The 18,196-nt window shown below is 38.3% G+C and overlaps 1 protein-coding gene and 1 non-coding gene across 3 annotated transcripts in view; one reads left to right on the top strand and one right to left on the bottom strand.

The window, feature by feature from the left end:
* LOC578555 (gamma-aminobutyric acid receptor subunit beta-2-like) overlaps positions 1 to 16,278 on the top strand; it is a 65,125-nt gene extending 48,847 nt beyond the window's left edge. The window contains exons 7-9 of one of the 2 annotated variants that reach the window (XM_030980873.1): positions 7,353 to 7,505; positions 14,888 to 15,132; positions 15,653 to 16,278. In XM_030980873.1, coding sequence (XP_030836733.1) covers positions 7,353 to 7,505; positions 14,888 to 15,132; positions 15,653 to 16,063 — 809 coding nt within the window. In that variant the 3' untranslated portion in view covers positions 16,064 to 16,278. Of the gene's footprint in view, positions 1 to 7,352; positions 7,506 to 14,887; positions 15,148 to 15,652 lie in introns of both variants that reach the window. The other variant, XM_011667420.2, reaches the window with a different exon arrangement.
* TRNAQ-CUG lies at positions 811 to 882 on the bottom strand. Its single transcript has one exon. It is a non-coding gene; the product is annotated as a tRNA-Gln (tRNA).
* Positions 16,279 to 18,196: the final 1,918 nt, after the last annotated feature.

Genomic DNA, 18,196 nt, shown 5'->3' with positions numbered 1-18,196 from the left:
TCAAATTACTTTCAGTTTGTATTGAACATCGATTTTAAAGAATGTTCTGAGATAACCATATGCTTTTACATAGAGGTGAACACATAGTGGGTTTCTCTCTTTTCGTTTCCTTATGAAGAAGATTGTCACCATAATTATCAAAGGAAAGTATAACTCTTATGAAGCCCTTCAGATGTATATTGAGATAGCTTTAACACTTGTATACCAAATTTGTTTTCATATTGTGTAGTCCCATGTGCACATAGGCCTATACTTGTGAAGTGCTTTTGCTTCAAAATGGTCTTAAACTGAAAGATTGAGTAAGTTTATGGTCATATGATGAAACTCTACCCTTAAATTATACAACTAAGTATTAATACAAAACCAAACGTTCCCATGAATTTATGGACAGGTTCTTTGACAATGTAATTGCTTGACAAGTACTCACTACAAGTACTTATCATATTATGATCAGAGGTAACAAATATTTGAACAAGTAAAATCATCAATGTGTTCATGAAAATGAAAAGGATGTATTAATAAAAATAATATCATACAGATGTGCGTACATGCACAAATTCTGTAAAAGCTTAATCACATTAATGATGCCATCAAATTTTAAAACACCCCCTTAAAAAAAAATCCTGCGTACGCCACTGTCACCACCTAACCCTTACACCAAACGCCTAACCCTCAACCATAAACCTATACAATTAAAAACAATCTCTGCATATGATAATGTAAGATATTTATTCAGAATATTATGGAAGTAAAATATTGAAATGTATTAACGATAAAGAAAAACGCGGTCATTAGACAAAAGTAAAGGTAAGGTCTTGCCGAGACTCGAACTCGGATTACAGGATTCAGAGTCCTGGGTGCTAACCATTACACTACAAAACCTGGCTTGTTGCCTAAAGTGTTCTTAGTGTTGATATCATGAATAGATTGATTGATTGATTGATTAATTGACTGGAAAAATGCTCTCGATATTTCGTGGGTTATCCTGTTCAAGTTGGCTTGATTTTGATCTGTTATTCTCCCGGCCCCCCACTCAGTGTTATTTAAGGTACGCATATGCGTGTTCCCTGCGACCCCCCTTCCTTCCAGCAAAAGTCCGATGTGTAAAGACAATACGGGTAGACCTTTTTATTTTGTTACGAGCCGGAGAGTTTGGGAACACGCATGGTATCCCTCCGTTCATGGGGTTGGTGAGGGGGGGGGGGGGGCGGGGTTATTCGTTGATGTATGTTGAAAGCTTGACGAATATAAATCAATCAATCAATCAATCAATCAGATGATCAGGGCCGCGCAACACATACTTAGCAATAAATCGTTTGATTAAATTCTGCGATTGAGAACTTTGATCACTATGTGTAATCAATCCAAAAACTAATCGTACGATCAATTGCAAAGCTTTGTGTTAGGGGGCCCAGCTCTAAATAATTTTTTGCATATTTATGGCAACATTCTAAGACACGAATTTTGGGGGAAATCAAGAAAGCATAATGACTCCATCTTTGGTGGTGTATATATATCCGATAGAAGAAAAAAAAAAACGAAAATTATAAAGGGATAATTTTTTAGAAAGGCCACAAAAAAGTAAGCTTAGGCCAATGACCTGGTCAATCCCTTTACCTTAAAGACTGCTAAGCCTCTAAACCCAACTCAAACCCCTCTTGACCACCTCTTAGCTTAATTAGAGGGCGTCATTCACAGAGCTAGCATTTAAGGTGTGTGTCTCAAACATGGTGACCAAGAGGATGACTTCATTATTGACAAACGATGAGTCATTTTGTATCAAGCAGAGAGGTATGGGCGCCTTCAGAGGGTGTTGCGTGTGAAGTTCGAAACAAATTCCAGCACTCGTAGTGAGTTTTTGAAAGAATCGTTAATTATTAATTAAATGTTGTGTAATAGTTAGTCCAGTCGAATGTTAACACAAGAAAGAAATTACGTCATCAGTATGATAGCATCGGCGAAATGATTGAACTACAAATACAGAAATGTAGCAAGAAATTATGCTAAGGCCATTGACCTAGTAAATCCTTGTACCTTAAAGACCGATAAGCCTCTGACCTCAATGCCAACCCACTTGACCGCCTCTTAGCTAAATTAGAGGGCGTCATTCGACCACAAGAGCTCGGCCTGAAGGTGTGTGTCTTGATCTGGATGACCGGTAAGATTTGGTTGACAGTCTTTGTATCATTTGGTATCGGGCAGAGATTTTGGAAGGTATTAAAGCCCGTCTGGACTAGTTTGGCCAGGAGGGATTATACCTCCATGCATGGTCACTGGACAGGTGGCTATCTCATCAAACATGCTCTCAATTAACATAAAAATCAGGTACCACTTTAATAGGCATTGTTGGCTCTATAGAGGGCGCAAATATCTACAAGTAGTGCAGTCCCGCTTTAAGGACTGCTGCAAGTTCAGATTAGAGCCGATCTTGCGTACTTGTTGTAATGCCTCATTTCTATAAAAATGTCTTTAAAATCATTTTTATTGGCATGAAATAATCATATATTATGGTAATGTTTAGGACAACTAATTGTAAACCAAAGAGTGAAAAATCCCTGAATACTGCATAATCTTTTTAAAACCATGCCTACATTTTTCGGAGACTTGCAAACACGACATTTGAGGATAACAAAATACGAAAGTGAAACGACTCTGTGTGTAGGCATCGTCTGCAGAAAGACAAAATGAATGAACTAACAAAAAGATCAAGTGCCGCAAAAAAAGTAAGCCAATGCCATCGACCTAGTTAATCCCATCACCCCCATCTTGACCACCACTCAAGCTAAAGTAGAGGGCATCATTCAGAGAGCTAGCCCTGAAGGTGTGTGACCAAGAAGATTTTGCTGACACGATTTGTATTATATGGTATCAGACAGAGAGTGGGCGTCAGGGGCAGATTCCGGATTTGACAAAAGGAAGGGGGCGTAGTTCCGGAAAAAGAAGATCTGACAAGCAGATTTATTTTTTTAAAAGACGGTTAATATTATTTAAGTGCGTTTGGGGGGTCAACAATTTGAAGGGGGACAATTCATGTTGCTTTATTAACAATATATACCAAGTTGGCTATAAAAGCTTAAAAGGGGCATTGACTTGGTACCCGTCCACCCCCCCCCCCTCCCCACACACACACACACACACACACAGTCCGCCAGTGCATGGGACGTTTTCTGCTGCTGTAGAAGGGTAAATTGAAGCTTGAGTTTGAGGTGAAAAGAAGAAGAAAAAAACAGGGTAAGATAAATTTAACACCATGGGGGCTGTCCTATATATTACTTAATGTGAGAATACTGATACACTTCGTGTTCAACTTATTGTTTAAAGTCATTTCTTGTGGTCGATGCTTCCGACACCAGAGATAAACTACATACCCTTAAGATGTTATGACCTAATGCATGGTAAAATAATTTCGTTTAGTAAAAGTGTAATCTCAGCCACCGGCTTAAAATCCCATATTCGTCTTCTCACTCTACAATGGATGTAAGCCTTTGCATTTGTCTACATAAAATATTGACAAAAGTATCCACGAGTCAACGCATAAATACATTTTTAACAGTGTTTTGCAAAGACGATCAAAAGGCAAAATGCTTTTGGACTAATAATTTGGACTAACACATCGACATGCATAAACAAGCTTACGGCATTACAGTGTCTAATAGTTATTATATGAAAAACGTCGGAACGGAACTATAAACGGTACTGTCACCTTGCTAGAACGTTTCATCCAGTCAAATCCAGTCAAATACCCCAAAGCTAAAATCCTTTCATTTTCTAAATGGATGATACAATTTTTCAAGTAGGGCAAGAACTGCCACAAGCCGCTCTCATTTAAATGAGTGGGTTGTACCTTTTTTTATTTTCTTCTTTAAAAGAAATTATGTCAGACTACGATGATTGAAATTATTCATTATTCCGTTGACTGTACTTTCTTGATCCTATTTCCGGGCTATATCTAACCGTGACGTTTTTTGAGACACGCATCGTCACATTTCATAGATGATAATCCTTTTGTAATGATCCCATCAATGTCATTAATGGTTCGTGACATATTGCGTGAAATTGGAATGCATGAAGCATACAAAGTGGAAGAACAATTTAAACCGTATCAATCACGTCATAATGGTCTATTTGTTGTGTTCTATTTCATAACCTTGCCCATGATCCATATCTGAAAAAAGTTATTGTTTGTATTAAAAGAAGGAGTCGGAGCAGAATGGTGGCATTTTATTAAAATGTGATATGTGAACATTAAAGAGATCTATAGATTTCTTTCCTTTCAAATCTACGAGTACAGATATCATGTAAAGCTCCTCGAGCTGTCCTTAAAACGTTTGCTTTATAAATATTAGGGCAATACCAATAAAAACAACGACGCTCTTTGCCTACGATTCAGACACATTAAGATTTTCTTTTTAAGTAACCCAGTTTTGCCATATACGGCCTTCATACCTAAAGTATGAACAGTTTAATAGCACCAGTGTAAAGGGTGTACGTTGAAATACATGGGGCGGTACGTGCGGGAAGAAAGGTAAATGATTCCAGTATGCGTTGACACACTAGAGGTGTCAACACAGGTGAAAATAGATTTCGTTGAGGAACAGTTGTGTAAATCATGACCCAAGGAATCCCGTCTTACTGCGTTCTGCTTTTGCCGAGTGATCCTGACTCTTTTCAACTACATTCTACGTAATGGCATCCAAACACAGGGACCCACATGACGCTAACATGGAATGCAGTATGTGATGGTGGAGGCATTCCGCTATCATGTGCAGCCACCCCTTACGTGTTAACGGCACCATCAGGCTAGATTTGTGAATTGGCACTGGCATCCGGCATTTAGAAGAAATGTTTAGGTGTAACACCGAGTGCGACTGACTGATAAAGTCATTATGTACATCAACATGAATTGACATCAAACCGAGTCAAGGAAACTCAGTGAGCCAAACATGCCGAAAGAGTACCAATGACATTTTTGGGGGCGTAGTTGTGAGAAAAGTTACGTTAGTACAAATCGAAGAAGTAGCTTTAGTTGTATCAGCAGCGGCTGTGGAAGTAGTCGTATCTGTAGTCGTAGTGGTATTTAAGTGGTAGAAGTTATAGCGGTAGACAACGAAGGAAGAAGGAGAAGAAGAACTAGTTATAGTAGCAAAGGTAGAAGTAGTAGAAGTAGTAGTAGTAGAAGTAGTAGTAGTAGTAGACAGAAGAAGGATAATAACTAGTAGTAGTGGTAACAGCAGTATTAGTATTAGTATTAGTAGTAGTAGTAGTAGTAGTAGTAGTAGTAGTAGTAGTAGTAGTAGTAATAGTAGTAGAAGTATAGTAGTAGCAGCAGTATTAGTAATAGGAGTAGTAATAATAGAAGTAGTAGTAGTAGTAGTAGTAGTAGTAGTAGTAGTAGTAGTAGTGGTAGTAGTAGTAGTAATAGTAGTAGTGGTAGTAGTAGTAGTAGTAGTAGTAGTAGTAGCAGTAGTAGTAGTCATAATAGTAGTGTTAGTGTTAGTAGTAGTAGTAGTAGTAGTAATAGTAGTAGTGGTAGTAGTAGTATACTTTCAACAACAGAAAGAATATTAATGGTTATATCAATAATCATAGTCCAGATGATGTACGTGTGTCTTAAGATTAGTTGAAATGGGTATCAGGACAAGAAGTGCAATTAGTAACAACAATAATAAAATAGAAATCGAGTAGATGTCGTAACATATAGGAAACAAGAGTGATTTCAGGAGGATTTGTAGCAGAAGCAAACAGAGCTGCCTGAGTACTACACAACACTAGGAGTCTAGCAGTAGTTGAATTAAAATAATCGTAATTTAAACACATGCAATTTGTGTTACCAAGGGGGAAATCAAATAGAAGTTATTAATCGAACGATTTTTCCCCCAGAACAACCTGTAATGACTCTTCATCCAGGTACCCCATTGTGCCTCATGACTTCAATCATTTTTTGACCCTGCTCTCATTAATAAAAAGCCACCAAACTTTCCCTCATCTTCCATCTACCACCACCACCACCTTCCCTTACCCCCATGGGACCCTCCACCCATGGGACCCTCGCACATCTTGCGGTGGCGGTGTTTCTGGTTTGGCAGCTACTTTCGAAGTCGACTGTCATGACGGTATGCCGGCTGCTGCTGACGCGGTCTCTCCTCGCAGAAAACTTAGACAAATACTCCCCCTTCTCCTCTTGGGACTCTCGCTCCGTGACAATTTCTCTATTCCCCTCAAACATTCCTGCGCACATGGAGACAACAAGAAGAAAACTCCTCAATCAATAATCCTGAGAGGGAGAGATGGGAGGGCGGCGTCTTTCTTTTCATATTCTTTTCGCACCTTTATTGTGTGTGCAAACGCTCTTTGCACATCTTTCTCCGCGAGTCTCTCTCTCTCTCTCTCTCTCTCTCGAAAGTTTCCATTTACAGCGATCACGTACTTGTGGATGGAGAAGAATTACCGAGACGACCAAAAGCAGGGGGCCTGGAGTAGGGAGCACCCGGATTTCTGATATCGTATTTATTTTTTATCCAGGGTCTTGAAGGCATCTCATTGCTTTTATAATATCCCCGTGAAAATTCCCATGTCCTAATCATTCCCAAATATCATCATCAATTTTGTGAAATCGACTTTTCAGCGTGGGTTTCAGGTTTCGTAATTGAAAGGTATTTCCTTCGATATTGGCAATTTATTGTATTACTTCGAATTGATATGGCAATTATATCACAGACATGTGTTGTCTTGTTTTGCTTAGTTTTGCTAGTTCTGTTATAGGGTTCTTGCAATGCAAACAAATCTAATACAATTCTAAGTTGATTTGATTGTGAATCGTTTACGTTTTCTCATAAGTTGGCAGATTTCTACAGGATCAAGTGAACCAATTTTCATTATACATTTGTCTTTATGCTTATTGTTATTATTATCATTATTACTTGTTACTTATACCGCGCTTTTCCCCATAAGGCCCAAAGCGCTTACAACTATGAAGTATGTGATGCCAGTGTCTAACCCACACTTATATCTGTTGCTATACCATTTCCTTTGAAGATGAAACGGCGCGTGGAATCTGTCATTATTATTTACCAACAAAAGAAATAAAAATGTTATTCATAGCATGCTTGTCTCAGAACCTTGCATTCAGGCGCGATAGCTCAGTTGGTAGAGCAGTGGTCTCGTAATCCGGTGACCAGGGTTCGAAACCAAGGCGATGCGCTAGTGCCCTTTGGTAAGACATTAATCCTTATTACCAGGTCTCTCGGAGAGGACCTAAAGCCGTCGGTCTTCTGGTTGCTTACTAACAAGCATTTATTGCTTTCTTAGCTGTCAGGTAAAATAACCATCTCAATTATTCTTGTCTTCTTCAGGTTCATATCCTCGACTGGCGTTGACGTTTAGGATCAAGCGAAATGTGGGTTTCTTCTTCCTTCAGACCTACCTTCCATCCATCTTACTCGTCATGTTGTCCTGGGTGTCCTTCTGGATCAACCATGAAGCAACATCAGCCAGGGTTTCACTGGGTAAGGAAGAGTCAACCAAAACTTGTCATCAGTGACAAATGACAGCTTGTTTTATAAGCTACTGAAATCCTTGCTTCCGATTGGTTATCAGCAGATTTGTCACTGGTTTTTGTAATTTGTCATTGAAAAAAGGCTTTGTGAAACAGTTTACAGTTATCAAGGAACGTCTATTGCACAGAGCGATGTGTTCCACAGGAGAAGGACATTGTCCATGAGGTGTGAATAGAGAGTGTTGAAATAGGGTGAAAAATAGTGTGGACACACAGAGAGAACTTGTGTGGAAGTAGTGTGGTCATAGTGTGGAATCGTGTAGATATGTTGTGGAACAAAGTTAACTGGTGTGGAAACAGTTGACTTGTTATTCATCCACCGTCCGTCCATCTTATTCGTCATGTTGTCCTAAATGTCCTTCTGGATCAACCATGAAGCAACGTCCGCTAGGGTGTCACTGGGTAAGGAAGAGTCAACAAGTTATCAAGGAACGTCTGTTGCAAAGAACGTTGTGTTCCCACAGCGGAAGGACATTGTCCATGCCGTGTGAAAAGAGAGTGTTAAAATAGGGTGAAATAGTGTGGACACAGAGTGAGAAATTGTTCGGAAGAAGTGTGGAAATAGTGTAGATATGTTGTGGAGCAATGTTAAAGTGGTGTGGAAACAGTTAATATTAACTGTGGAGTCAAGCGGAGCGTTGGTTTGTTATTCCTCAAGATATACCTTCCTTCTTTCTTACTCGTCATGTTGTCTTGGGTGTATTTCTGAATCAACCATGGAGCAACATCAGCCAGGGTTCTACCTGGTAAGAACGGTCCAGCAGGTTTTAAGGGGGGTACCATTATGACCACTGCATTTTCCTGAAACAACACGGTGTTCCACAATATGAAAAGGGTTCTATGTCAAATAGATAAAATACAGAGTATAAATATAGTGTAATACAGTATGGGGATGGAGTATTTGATCATCATCTTACTCGACTTGCTGTCCTGTGTAATTTTCTTAATCAACCATGAATCCACATCAGTCTGGGTTTCACTGGGTTAAGGAGGACCAGCAGGCTAAAAGGAAATATCCATCTAATTTTCTTGAAGAACACAGTGTGGAAACTGTTTCACAGTGTAAAACCTGTGTGACAACATGTAGGACCGGGTGGAATCATTTAAGATACAGTAAACAACTAGGGTGGAGACAGTGTGAACATTATGTGGACATTTACTGTATTATGCGGACACACAGTAAAATAGTGTGGAAACTGTTGAAAGAATGCAGAAACGATATTGTGAATTTCGTGTGGAGACATGGGCTTGGAAGAAAACTGTGTTCTGTGGAAATGGCTTTGGAATAGTTTGAAAACAGTATGTAACTAGTGCAAAAAGGTGTTCCACAGTTTTGAAACGGTGTGGATGCAGTGTGAATAAGGTGTTAGCATGGCGTGTTCACATGTTTTCAAATGTGCTATGTATTTACATTGTGGCGCATAATAAAGACTGTAATTCCGTGGCTTTCAACTTTTTGGGAAAAGTCCGTTATCATGTTTTTTCCGATTCAACCACTTTAATCTTGTATCTGTAAAAGGAAACAGCAGTCTTAGGCTGTAACCTCTCAATTCTCCATACGAGATCAAGGTTACATGATAAATTTATGTCAACCGGGTCAAGTGTTCAGACATTACCGTGAAAGGGGTATCAATGATAAGGATGACCTGAAAATCAGAATAGGATTCAGACATAAATGTATCTGTTAAAGAGGGCAGGCCATCCACTCGAACTGTCAAGGACTCTCAAGTGATGTCATTCTAGAACCATCCCATTGTCCTGTGTTTCAACTCGAGATAACGCGGCCTGTCCCCTCGGAAGGATCGTAGCATCACATACACCATAGCATGACCGCAGAAAATGGTTTGATCATTCTACAAATGTGGCCAGTGTGAATACACCGTCTTTGATTAGTAATTTTGGCTTTATAAACATGGTAATGGACTGTGGTCATCGCAAGAATTGTGATGTGTTAACATCAAATTGAGCGAAATTGGGGTATTTTGTACGCTTCCCTATTAATGTTGATGATTAGTTTAGTGTTGGCAACTTTGAACAAACTTTATGATACTCATCAATACTCTCAATGTGATATGATGTTACCCCACTGTGGCCACAGTAAAAATGTTGCGATGTGATCACATTGAAATGACTTTATAGAAGACTTTGATCCATTCACAGTTTGACGACGTCTAAACAGTCTTGTTGACAAAGTGTTCACACTTGTCAACTCTGGCCATAGCTATCATGCCGATTTGCACATATGCACGTATATTTCTCTAAATGAACGATTCCAAAATGTTAATACTGTGAAAATGATGTTGACTCATTTTGTCCACACTGGGCCGCAACAAGAATGGCGTTATGAACATTGATTATCAGAGTTTGAACAAGGATATCTTACTCTCTCTCTCCCTCTTTCTCTCTAAGCTTCTTGATATGACCATCTACATGTAAAGATATTTAAACTTAATCTTGATTTCAGGAAAATTTCGCAATGTTTTCATTTCATCTTTACTGTAGTACACGGTGGCTACAGCGAGCATGTTGAGATTCGTTGTGTGCTTGTTTCACAGTGTGTTTACACAGAGGATTTAGGACAATAATTTGTTTTTTTTTCTTTCCTTTTTCCACTCAAAACAGAATATTCACAATTGTCGACATGATAGCTTTTGCCACAAACAAAAAGAAAACTACTACAATGCAAACAAAATGTTTTTAAAACAATATACATTCATGAGAAAAACAATTATCATTGTAGTCATTTGAGTTTTGAAAAGAAATTATAGTTGTTTAGAGAAAATTTTGTCCTGACAGAAAAAAAAAGTTTACTTAAGTAGTGTTTGACGGTATTCATGCGATATGTAGCCATATAACAACATGTTATCACATTGTTCACATCCTATGGGACGCTACTTCCATTATTTGTGTATGTGGTTTCACGGCCAACGGGGGGAACCCCTATTTAAAACAAAATTGGTTGAACGGTATCAGTTACTCGGATCTTAGGGATCCTCATGTTTACTGTTTTTTTCCCGTTACCACTGTATCTACATGCATTATTCAACCGGATAAATTAGACGGGAATTAGATGTGCTAAGTTCCATGTATTCCATGTTTAAATCTGCCCGTTCACAATTTGTCATTATTCTTATTTCTTCGAATGTTTACTTTTTTAAAGGAATAATTATACAATGGAGACGTAGATATACCCTTTGGTCATATGGAGGCTAGTATAAACCATATGCAGACATTTAAAGCTACTTTAAATAAGGAATATACAGCTTTTACGATACTAAACTAAAAGTATGCACTCTAAAAACTGATATGTTAAATGTCAATTTAAAAGGGCCGAGGAGTGACCACTCTTTCAAAATGTCAGATTCTTTCTTTTAACCTGCTAGATTCAACCTTTATAGTGTTGGATACAGCATGTTCAAAGTGTTAATCTACCATTTTGAAAGAGTGGTCACTCCTCGGTCATTTTAAATGGTGATTTAACATTTCAGTTTTTAGAGTGTGGACTACTTAGTCAAAACGAAATACTGCTAACGTGACTTATAGCGAATATTTGGAGTCAAGGGTTGTTTAGATGTGCACATTGCGTGTTATATCTGTCATTACTTGTTCTTACAGCCTTAAAAACAGATTTCAAAAATTGATATCAATTTGAACCAGCCATGATTAATTTTCACTTGGTGCGATGATAAACATTTTTCCTATATACCAAAAACGATATCTTTTAATTCATGTGACTTATGTGATAACCTACAAAACTTCACCCACTGGACTCTACAAATCATTTTAGTATTTGAGTCTTCAGTCTTTCAGTATTAAAATAAATAATGCTACTTCTTTACTGTACTTTTCAGTCACTTCATTTTGGCTAATGCGAAACATTATCACCGATCACCTTGATCTAATCGATTGCCCTTCCGATCGTAACATCTTCACAGATTAAGCGCAGGAAAAAGGTGGCAACAAATTATTCTCTTCACGTCTGCTCTTAAGCTGTTCGTCCAGTGAACAAACAAGGCCGCGTACATCCACGTGATACGTGACACCAATTTTATAAAATCATAAAATATGAATTTCTTTGCTTAATCCTTTCCCCTTGAAAGGCGTGTTCAGCCATTTAATGATCTCACAACCTTGAAGGGTTGAAGTGCACCTCAAGGTCAAGTTGAAGGTCAAAGCAATCCTGACGTCACTTTAAAAGAAAATGTAACCTTAGATGTATGTGTGTATCGACAGACATTTTTAGTTTCTTCTTTAATAAGAAATTCTCTTTTAATAAAAAACAACGAAGAGAATTAAGCATCCAAATCTTACATTGCGCGACAGACAGACGGATTATAACTAGAATGGCATGAAAACAAATGCATTCTACATGCACCTTTAACACTACCTACAAAATATTTAAGCAATGCATAAATGAATGTAATATTCCGGGAAGCAAGTAATGGGTAAACCGTTTGTATAGTTACATCACAGGGGTTAAGGTCGCTGACCAGAAATTCCGTCTGGGAGGTAACAGCAATGGCAGTGACTACACCAGAAAGATCACGGGGTCTACAAAGTCCAAGAATCCATGTGCTAGATAATATTTGATTGGCTATCACGATTTCGATTCATTCATGATTCATTCAAAATTGCCTCGATGATTTGAAAGGAGGACGCAGAGGTAATTGTGAAAATGTGGATGGAAATTGAAGAATAATACTGAAATGGAACTGGGTAGATATGTATTCATGTGAGCATGGTCTGCAGTCAATTGGCAAGATAATTGTATCGACATTGAGAGGGTTCCGAAGAGAATCTTTGAACGGTCATTCACTTCTTAGATCTACACTGAAATTGCTGATCAGCTTGACAACAGTGCCCACAGAGGTAGGAAGAATGGAGGACTCATATTCTGAGATATAATATCAGGAGTGTCGGTAAAATGTACAATGCACATTATTAGGTAGCAGGGAAGGGGTGGGGATCAACCCTGGCAAGTTAATGAAGGTTAAAAACAGTATGAAACACGATTTTGTGCCAATGGTAGTACGCCGTAATGTAATATAGATGATCAAAAGATAGATATTGAATGATAAAAAATATATATATTGAACCCCTAGTTCGATTTTGCTCTCAAATTCCTTTGGCATGTTTGGTAGATGTGGTAGAAAAGGCTTATCATTAATTTATATGATTCCACCACATTTGGTGCAAATTTCTTTCTTTCTTTTTTTTTGTTAGAAGCCATATAACAGCGAGTCAATAACACCGTGGCACATCCGGTGATCAGGACAGTTTAGATTGAAAGTCTTGTTTTGCCTTCCTTGTTTATATTCGATTTCCCTTTGATTAAGGCCAACCTATAGGAGTGAATGACCGTATTGCCGAGACTATATGGGTTAATCCTCTTCCCAACACAACTGGGGAATCAAAAGAAAACATTCGCGTTGATACCCTCATCAAACTTGTAATGATGATCGAAATGATATACAGAGGAGGAAGGCAGGCGATATAGGGGGTATGACAAAACAAAATACCCATATGCACAAAATTACGATTGGCACCTGCTCGGCGCAAAACGGGAAATTAAAGAACGGCAGCTACGGAAATCAGGTAACCCTAAGGGCCTTCAGTTCAGTCATGTCTGAAAGAAGTTCCTTGATAGGATAGGGCTACTGTCACGTCTTTAGTCGGAGGTTCTCTAACCTCTATCAAAAAAAAATGGCGGGCCATATTTTTGCGCTTGGCTTGCCTAATGTTCGCCCGGATCCAGTCGAAATATCATTTCATTTGGCCATGCGTGTAATGATAGCCGCTTCGGCCAAAAGTCAGTTATTGCAATATTTATGTGTCAATTTTATGAGCTGTAATGAATATGATCTGTCAATGTATTATTTCAGTCCTTGTCTTGTTCTCTCTCTCTCTCTCTCTCTCTTTTATTTGTGTATGTTGTTTATTTTATTCTCTCTCTCTCTCTCTCTCTCTCCTCTCTCTTTCTCTAATGATCTACCTACCCCTCTCTCCCATTCTCTCTCTAGTGATCTACCGCTCTCTTTCTCTCTCTCTCTCTCTCTCTCTCTCTCTCTCTCTCTCTAATGCTATACCCCTCTCTTTCTATCTTTCTTTAACATTCTACCTCCTCTTTCTCTCTCTCTCATTCTCTCTCTAATGCTCTCTCTCTCTCTCTCTCTCTCTCTCTAAAGCTACATTCCCCCTCTCTCTCTCTCTATCTCTCTCTCTCTCTCTCTCTCTCTCTCCCCGATATACTCTACCTACCCCTCTCTCGATCCTCTCTCCCTCTTCTTCATATCTAGACTAACTTTCATTTTTCCTCCATCTGATTGTCTGGCATGGCATTCTCTCCTCTTTCAGTTTTCAGTTCGTTGACTTCGTATTCATCACAATCCGATGATCATCTGTTTTATTAATAGAAAGATATTATAAAGGGTATCGACTTTTGTCAATTATTGTCATTTTATCGAGTGCGTTGCGACTGTCTACGTGTCCTGTCGTCCAGACATGGGGTGAATATCCTGTTTGCCCGTGTGGTTGGGTCTTTATACCACTTCTGCGATCACAGTAACGATAACAAAGATAACGGAGAAAATTAGACTTATAACTGTTTTAACTATTATGATCATAATCGTGTTGTTAATTATATGTGTCTGAAAATTAGCATTTTTAATTATAGGATGGCGTGACATTGATTTTTTACAATTTGTTCCCCTCCTATTCTGAAACATCTTACAATATGCTCATTTATTCGTGGCTGGGGTTGAAGCCCTAAGTGTACGGGAAATTAAATATTTAATTGGATATTTACAATTTAATGTTTTCTTTTTGCTTGTGCAGATCGTCACTCATTAGCGAGTGTTTCACTGGGCTACTGTGGCTCATAAAGGTTAACGATAAACTTGAGTTCTGGTAAAAAAAATAATTAAAAAATGAATTCTCACAGAATCAAACGAAAATTACACTGAATGTTCAAGATTACAAATAAATGTAATTTGCAAAACAATTTTGGTAGAAAATGTATACTGGCTGAGTAATGAGCAAAGAAAGATAAGAAAATCAAGGTCAGTCGGGGCCCGACACCATGTGTAGTCCCATATACATCTTTCTGTGAACAGTGCTTGTTACTTTACCAAGATTGGGTTAAATTTCTAATCATTTTTATACTTTGCAGTCACACCAATACTTATATGCTACATGTAGTTGATCAACCTTTTCTGATCCATTCCATACCTTTTTTTTCACAATGCAATCGCATGACCAGAATTCAACTTATCTTTAACTGTAGAATTATACTCGTGATGCGACTCAACTTATCTTCCCCCAACCACTCCGCAGGTATAACGACCGTCCTGACGATGACCACCATCAGCACGGCGGTTCGGCAGTCGCTGCCCAGGATCTCCTACGTCAAGTCAATCGACATCTACGTCATCACCTGCTACTCTTTCGTGTTCGCGGCCCTGGTCGAGTACGCCATCGTCAACTACAACTACTGGCTTGAGCAGAAGAAGAAGGTGAAGGAAGCGCACGGCATCAAGAACAACCCCACGCAGAACAGCAATAATAAAAAACCGCCTGAAGTAAGATATGACCAGGTTTGTAGAAGTGATTGCTATAAATTGCACTTTTGCTTTTTGTAGAGTACATAATATGTTTTATGAAATAAATGAAATACGTGGATTAAATTATAAAGCAAGTTATGTCTCAAAGCCCTGAATCAAACAATTAGTTTTGATTTTTTTCTTCTCAATTCTAAGATAGCAATGCAAATAGAATAGGCTAGTTCCTTTCTTAAGAAAAAAATAAACGCCTGCTATTCTACATAATTATATAAATAAATTACACACTTTCTTCACGTAATATTGACCTTATTCATATTTGCTATAGTGTCTCCTGGGGAATTAAAGGCTTTCATATTCATATTTTAACATTTGCTCTCATCAGTACCAATTGGTTTAAGATCTGATATGAGATACGTAAGTATCCCGCTTCCCCCCACACACGAAAATGACTATTGATATTTCCTTGTTAAATGCAATATAATTCAACATCACGCTGTCTTTCCTAATGTTCTACTCTTGAATCTATTATTGTCTGCAGTTACAGCAGTTCAACCCTCAGGTTGCACTACGGCTTTCGCAGGTCGATTCCGAAGACGACATCCTCGAAGACGATGAAATGAAGAACAGCATGGGTATGGACGCTCTCAACGGTAATGACCGCGGTCATCGCCGAACGTCGCTGACGTATAGACCGCAGCACCGAAACAACGCCCAAAACAACGCGCGCAATAACACGGCATACGGACCGCGTTATACGAACGTCAACCCGAGCATCACTAGACGCCGAAAAAAGAAGCCGAAGAGAATCCGAGTGTTGCCGAGGATCCGAAATGTAAATACAGTCGACCGAGTGTCGCGAATTCTCTTCCCGTTTTTGTTTTTATTATTTAATGTATTATATTGGGTCGGGTATCTCTACGTGTTGCCTAATAGGTCAAAAAATGAATAGTTGTAATACATATATCAGCATTAAATAAGTAACATGTATTAGATACATTATATCTTCACAGTGTAGTTATTTTATAGTCGGAGCAACGAAGCAATTACTCGGTTTTCTTTTTTTTTCTACTTATGAATTACACTTAGCCTAAAGTATACATTACATTGCAAGTTAGATATTTTATACTATCATACGAAAAAAAATCATAAACATGTGAATGCATGTTAAAGAAAAAACAACATAATGGATACTCCGTATTGTAAATTCTACATCATATAATATTTGCGGTATCATTGTTTTCATTTCAATGATGGACAAAAAACGCTGGGATGTGTACGCATTAATCTTGAGTGTATTTCGGAACTTGACCCCATGATAAACTTCCTATGAGTGTATGTTTCAGATATGGATATGTGGAATATCTGTTACCATGTTAACAATATTAAAGATATTACAAAGTTTTGGTATAGTGTCATGAACTTTCAAATGAACATATTGGAAGCATATGCGATCCTACAATATTCAGTGATCGTTGTCGCGGTTGAAATCGAGTCTAAAGTTATGAAATTGTAAATAACAAACTCTTTATTTTGTGTAGCTCCCTCTCAAGTTCAAGGTATTAATTAAGCTATAAAACAATGTTTCTTGGCTAAAATCGACCGATTAGCTATTCCCGTTTGGGAGTTATATATCACAACAACATATTCTGAAATTTTCATGGTACCATTGTACGGCCGTAGGCGCTATTTGAAATTCATCAAAATTTACCGGGAGCACCGGTAAATTTGTATATTCAATTTTTCTTTTTCTCGGAAGCAGAAGTGTTTTAGGGCCTAAATTTGTTAGTACTTATAATACATCCACAGGAGCGTCCAAATATATTAACAATTTAAAGAATCACTATCCACCCAATATTCAAAAGTTCCCAAAACTTTGTATTACCTTTAAGGTAATATGTATGCATACAAAATGTGCCAACCTAAAAATATACCAATGCTCTTGTAACTGGGTAGTTTGCAGCTATTTATTCCCAATTACATTTAGATTATATTCCTCGCATCTCATGTCCATTCGGATGACTATGCTATGCCAATGCTATGTCAGCAGGTGGGTATATCCCAAAGGAGAACATATAGGGCAGAGAAGGAGAGCGGAAAAAGAGAGTTTGGGAAGCAGAAGAAATTAAAAGAGAGTGAGGGGAAAGAGAAACAAAGAAAGGAGAAGCAGAAACAAAGAGGGAGAGAGAAATATAGGAGAGCAGGTAAAAGAGAGCGAAAATTGGGTAAGCAGAGAAAGATTGAGAGAGAGAGATAGAGAGAGAGAGAGAGAGAGAGAGAGAGAGAGTGGAAGAGAGAGAGAGAGAGAGAGAGAGAAACAACGAAGGGGTGAAGATGGGAGAGAAACACAGATACAACGATTGTGGGAAAGGGAAAGTGGAAGAGAACTAAAGAAAGTGAAAGAAGATAGAGAGGAGAACAAAATGAAAGGAAAGTGGGAGACGGAGGGAAGTAGAGAAACAAACATGGGGGTAAACCAGAGAGAGGGAGAGATTGGGTGAAATAGAGAGAGGTAAATGAGGAATGGAGAAAAGATAAAATGGGTGCAAAGTTAAAGTATTAACATGAGGGCAGGGAGAAAAGAGAGATATAATATTAATAGCTGGAATATACAGGGAGAATGTGTAAAGAGGAGGAGGGAAGTAGAAGGTTATGAAGTAGATTAGGGAGTTGGAGAGAGAGGTAGCTTAAGACAGAGAAGGAGAGCAGAGACGAACAATGTCAAAGAGAAAAAGACAGAAAGGGAAAGATAGAAGAGTAAAGAGAATTGGAAGCAGAGAGAGAGATAGAGAGAGAGTGAAATGAAAGATGCAAATAGAGAGAGAAAGGGAGAGAGATATAAGAGGCAAAAAAAGATAGAGAGAGATGAAAGTGGCAAATAAGAGAGAGAGAGAGAGAGAGAGAGAGGGGTGCACTTTTCATAGCTTTAGTAACTTTTATTTGGTTTCCCGCTAACCCTCTTTCGTCCCAAGGAATTAACATTAAAAGTCTTTGACCCAATTTTCTTTCATACAGGCCAGAAATTAACTTGGTCCACTTTTTCTCGAATTGAATAATTTCAAGGGTGGATTGTTTTCAAATCTTT

This window comes from Strongylocentrotus purpuratus, unplaced genomic scaffold (assembly GCF_000002235.5).
Source record: "Strongylocentrotus purpuratus isolate Spur 01 unplaced genomic scaffold, Spur_5.0 spur5_scaffold_11, whole genome shotgun sequence".
Classification (NCBI taxonomy): Eukaryota; Metazoa; Echinodermata; class Echinoidea; order Camarodonta; family Strongylocentrotidae; genus Strongylocentrotus; species Strongylocentrotus purpuratus.
This window is presented reverse-complemented; position numbering and strand designations above follow the sequence as displayed.